Source organism: Lagopus leucura, unplaced genomic scaffold (assembly GCF_019238085.1).
Source record: "Lagopus leucura isolate 7727_CA_CO unplaced genomic scaffold, USGS_WTPT01 Super-Scaffold_100017, whole genome shotgun sequence".
Taxonomy (NCBI): domain Eukaryota; kingdom Metazoa; phylum Chordata; class Aves; order Galliformes; family Phasianidae; genus Lagopus; species Lagopus leucura.
In genome coordinates, this window is record NW_024962271.1 from 10,535,546 (window position 1) to 10,539,716 (window position 4,171).

The 4,171-nt window shown below is 60.9% G+C and overlaps 1 protein-coding gene across 1 annotated transcript; it reads right to left on the reverse strand.

Annotated features, from left to right (window-relative positions):
* Positions 1–778: 778 nt before the first annotated feature.
* On the reverse strand, positions 779–3,331 carry CBLN1 (cerebellin 1 precursor). The gene is made up of 3 exons (XM_042877177.1): positions 3,065–3,331; positions 2,811–2,930; positions 779–1,857 (listed from the first exon to the last, which is right to left on the reverse strand). Exons 1-3 carry the CDS (start codon positions 3,329–3,331, stop codon positions 1,660–1,662), a joined length of 585 nt encoding a protein of 194 aa, XP_042733111.1. The 3' UTR covers positions 779–1,659.
* Positions 3,332–4,171: the final 840 nt, after the last annotated feature.

Sequence of the window (4,171 nt, forward strand, 5' to 3'; positions counted from 1 at the left end):
GCGTGCCCGACCTCGAGGTGAAGCCTCGCGCTTCTGATCAGAGCAGCGCAGAGCGGCGGCGCTTCGCTACAATCGGACAGAGCGAACTCCAGGTGCAGTGACTTAACGAGGCGCTCGCAATCAGGGGAGAACTCACAGCTGAAGGTGGGGGGTTAGTTACTTTGCGTAGGAGGACAAAAGAAAAGAGAGAAGAAGGGAGAGAAAAAAAAAAAAAAGACATCAACAGCACCTGCGGCCCTCAGACGGTTTTCTGCAGCCCGGTGGCTCTGCGGCTTCGGCCCGGCCGCGGGACACCGCGCTGTGCTGCCGCGCTCGGGGGAAGCAATGACGGCTCTGTGCGGGGCTGCGGCGCAGCTCCGGGAGAAGGCAGCCCGACTGCCGTCGTTATCAGCCCTTCCTCGCAGACCTCGCAGTAGTTTCCCAGTCGCGCGGCTGCGGGCTCCCGCTGAGCTCCCGAGGGCGGGTAGCGGGGCCGGGGCCGGCTTCCCTCCTCGCCCTGAGCTTCGGCGGGACCCGAACCAGCGGCCCCGGGCGTGGGCACAGAGCCGCCCCGCCGCCGCGCGCTCCTCGCCCCGCTTCAACTCGTCTTCGCGTTTCGTTCCAACCGAAATCCTCGTCCGCACCTTTTAATAAAAGTAGTTATCTGTCCGAGCGCTGCAAAATTATAGCATTTCCACCTTTAAAAGACCGTAAACAAAATAATACTGGCGAATAAATGCTGCTAGCATCGAAGGATAAACACGTCGTAAAGCCGCTTCAGACGGCCGTACAAAATGTGCTGCGCTTTATAGGCTGGAGTACAGACAGACGCATCGATACTGCGATCCGGGAGCCCCTGCCCGGGGCCGCGCCGCCGCCTGCAGTGAGGAACCTCAGTGCGGGTTAAGAAAAATAAAAGTCCCATTTAAACTTTATTGAATTAAAGCAAAAATTAATTTTCAATATTCACACATATATTACAGAGTAATAGTAAAAGTTCAATATACTTCCTGGCGTTTAGTTGGGCCACATTTTACAAGAGCAAAACAAGCATCAAAACATTTAGCAGCCTTAAATTTCACAATCACTCAGAATTACATAGAAATATTGAAATACTGCGGTCAGCCCTCGCTGCAAACAGTTCTTCACGTAGAAACGTCTCCTTCAGCCCGCACACAGCCAGAGCGGCATCTGCTCTTCCACCGTGGCATCCACGTATTCAAAAATACTTTGCACTTTTGTTTTGTTGTGTGGGTTGGTTTTTTTTAAGTTAAAACTCAGAGAAAAGAGTCGAGATTAACATGTTTTAAAAACAAAACTACAAAATATGCTGTAAAGGACAATGGAAATACCTAAAGTCTACTTGTGCGAGGCAGAAACCATGGGGAACGATGGCCGATTACACAGTGACACAGAGATGGGAACTAATTCTGTGGGAGGAGAGAGGAATAGAAATGGGGCTGTGATCAATTATAGTGTCTCCTGCCTGTTGGCTGCAACACAACAGAAATAAGGAGTAATTCTTCAAAGCGATGTACACAACCTAAGCAGGATTTAGCTTCTTAAATATTTGCACGTAAAAAGTCCGCTGTCCACAGCTCCGTACACCCAGCTGGGGCTGGGGAACTTGTAGGAGATTCTCTGACTTGCAGCTCTCCCTTCTCTCAGATGAGATGTGGTTTAAAGCGGGAACACCAGAAATCCAGAGAATGTCGAGTACTTCCAGCCCCCCATCAGGTTCCCTCTCTCCAGTTTTAGATAAGCTCTGTCTCCTTTCTCCATCTGTATCAGCACTCCGTTGCTGGCAGCTTCTCGGGTCACATCTTGGTCTCCTGCAAAGGCAGAAATCACTGGCCACCCATTTAGCATCAAACTCACCTAAAGAGCAAGATAAAACAAAGCCCTCCGTCAGTGCAAGGCTCGCCTCGCAGGGGAAAGTCGTTAGGAAAGGGCCTCTTTTGGCAGCTGCAACTCCAGCCCATAAAAATGAAACAGCGATGTGAGCCTGGCTGAGGTGTGCCCTCCAAGGGAAGAGGGCTTTCACCGCTGTTTCAGAGCGGCAGCCACATCAAAACCCCTGGTGCATATAGAACAAGGCATTGATCCTATTCTGAAGGATTTCAGTGGGGTGCCCGCATGTTTTCAGGCTATGAAAGAGCTCTGCTCACACTCAAAGGTGGCTCTATGCGGAACCTCAGAGCCGTGTGGAGGGCTGTCACAGACACCCCTCAGCACATCTGAGGTGAGTTCAGGGGTGTTTGCCTTTGCCAGGCAGCAAAGACAGTGTGCCACAACAGTCAATAGGCATTCCTCGGATCACACTGCCGACCCCAGGACTGTGTACCCCGCATTAACAATGCGCTCCCTGCCCAACCTAACATGGGAAGCACTACGTCGCTGCAGCTGTGCGTTCACCTTTGCAATGCGCATCGCTGCACAGACATTTTCCGCCTGGGTTCTGCTACCTGGCTTCGGGCTGGTAGTTCCATATCCCTACCCAGAGGTGCATGTGCACCGAGCCACACACCAGAGGCGTGTACGGGGTGTCTGCATGTCTGCATGCGGCGCTGCATTCATACATTCCAGATGGGTCCGCGTCCCGGAGCCCCCCAGCTCCCTCGGTCCCAGGAGCCTCCCCTCCGGCGGCCGTGCAGCGCTGCCCTTGATCCGGGATTTCAGCTCCCGGCCCGGGGCGGCTCTCGCTGCCGGTGCAGGCCTCGTGGCCGCGCGGCCCTCGGGCGGGGCGGCGGGGGGTGCCCGGGGACACGGCACAGCCCCGCCGCGTCCCGCTTAGCTCCGCTCCCCCCACGCCGCTGCTCCCGCGGGCTGACCTGGATGGTTTGCCTGTTGTAGACTTTCACCACGTGAAAATTAAAACTGTAAATTCCTTTCCTTGGCGCTATGAACGTGCTCCTCTCCGAGTCGAAGTTGCTGCCGATGTTCACTAGTACCTGCAAGGAAAGGGCACCGTCAGCGCTCCGCCGAACCCCGGCCCCCGGCTCCCCCCTGGGGCGGGCAGAGCCCCGCGGGGCGGTGCGTCCCCTCCTAGCCCCGACAACTTCCCGTCCGCAGCCCCGCTCCGCACCTGGTCGAAGTAGATGATCATGGTGCGGTTGCTCATCTCGGAGGGCTCGTGGTTGGTGCTGCGGATGGCGGAGAAGGCGACCTTGGCGCTGCCGGAGCGCACGGAGATGCCGAGCGCGGTGCCGGTGGGGTCGGACGTGGGGTTGGAGTCGCACACCACGAGGCACTTCCCCTCCAGCACGATGGGCTCCGTCTCGTTCTGCCCGCACACCAGCCACGCCGCGCCCAGCAGCAGCCCCAGCGCCAGCGCCGGCCCCGGGCCTCGCATGGCGCCGCGCTCCCTTCGCTCCGCTCCGCGCCGCGCGGTACGGCACGGCACGGCACGTCCGGGCACGGCACGTCTGGGCACGGCACCGCTCCGCTCGCCCTGCCCCGCCGCGCTCAGAGAGGGGCCGGGAGCGCCCCACCGGGAGGGAAGCGGCCGCGAGAAGGCACGGCAGCACCGGCGCACATAGCGCGGAGAGGTGCGGGGAGGTGCGGTGCGGGGCCGAGCGAAGCCGTCCGCAGCCGCGCGGGGCTGAGGGAGGCGGCGGGAGGCGGCGGCGCTGCCGGGGCTGCCGGCGAGCACAAAGACGGCGCGGGGCGCGGCCCCGCCTCCCCACCGGCCCCGCGCTGGCGTCAGCGCCCCGCGCCCGCCCCCGCCGCGCCCGACCCAACCGGCGCCGGTCCCGCACGGCCGCCGCCAATGGCCGCGCGGTCCGCCTGCTGCTGCCGCGCTTGTTAGGCGGCGCGGGCGCGGGAGCAGGTGCCCAGCAGCAGGTGCCCGGCAGCAGCCCGCACCGCACCGCGCAGCGCAGGTAGGAGCGCGGCGGCGGCGGCGCCGTGTGGGGCTGGGGCGGCGCGGGGCGGAGCGGGGCGGGGGGTACGGGAAGCGAGCGGCTGCAGGCGGGGTAGGGGCCTCCCGCCACCTCCGAGCAGCAACGTCGGGGCGTGCGGCAATCTCTGCAGCCGGCCCCTCCTGCGTTACGGGACGATGCCCTGACCGCGCCGTCTTGTTCCGCAGGAGCGGAGGGGCTCGAGCAAGAGGCGCGGTCCCGGCTGTAAGCAAGAAAATTTCCTCGCTCAGCGAGCCCTCTTCGAGCAGCGCGGCGCTCCGCTGCCAGGGAGC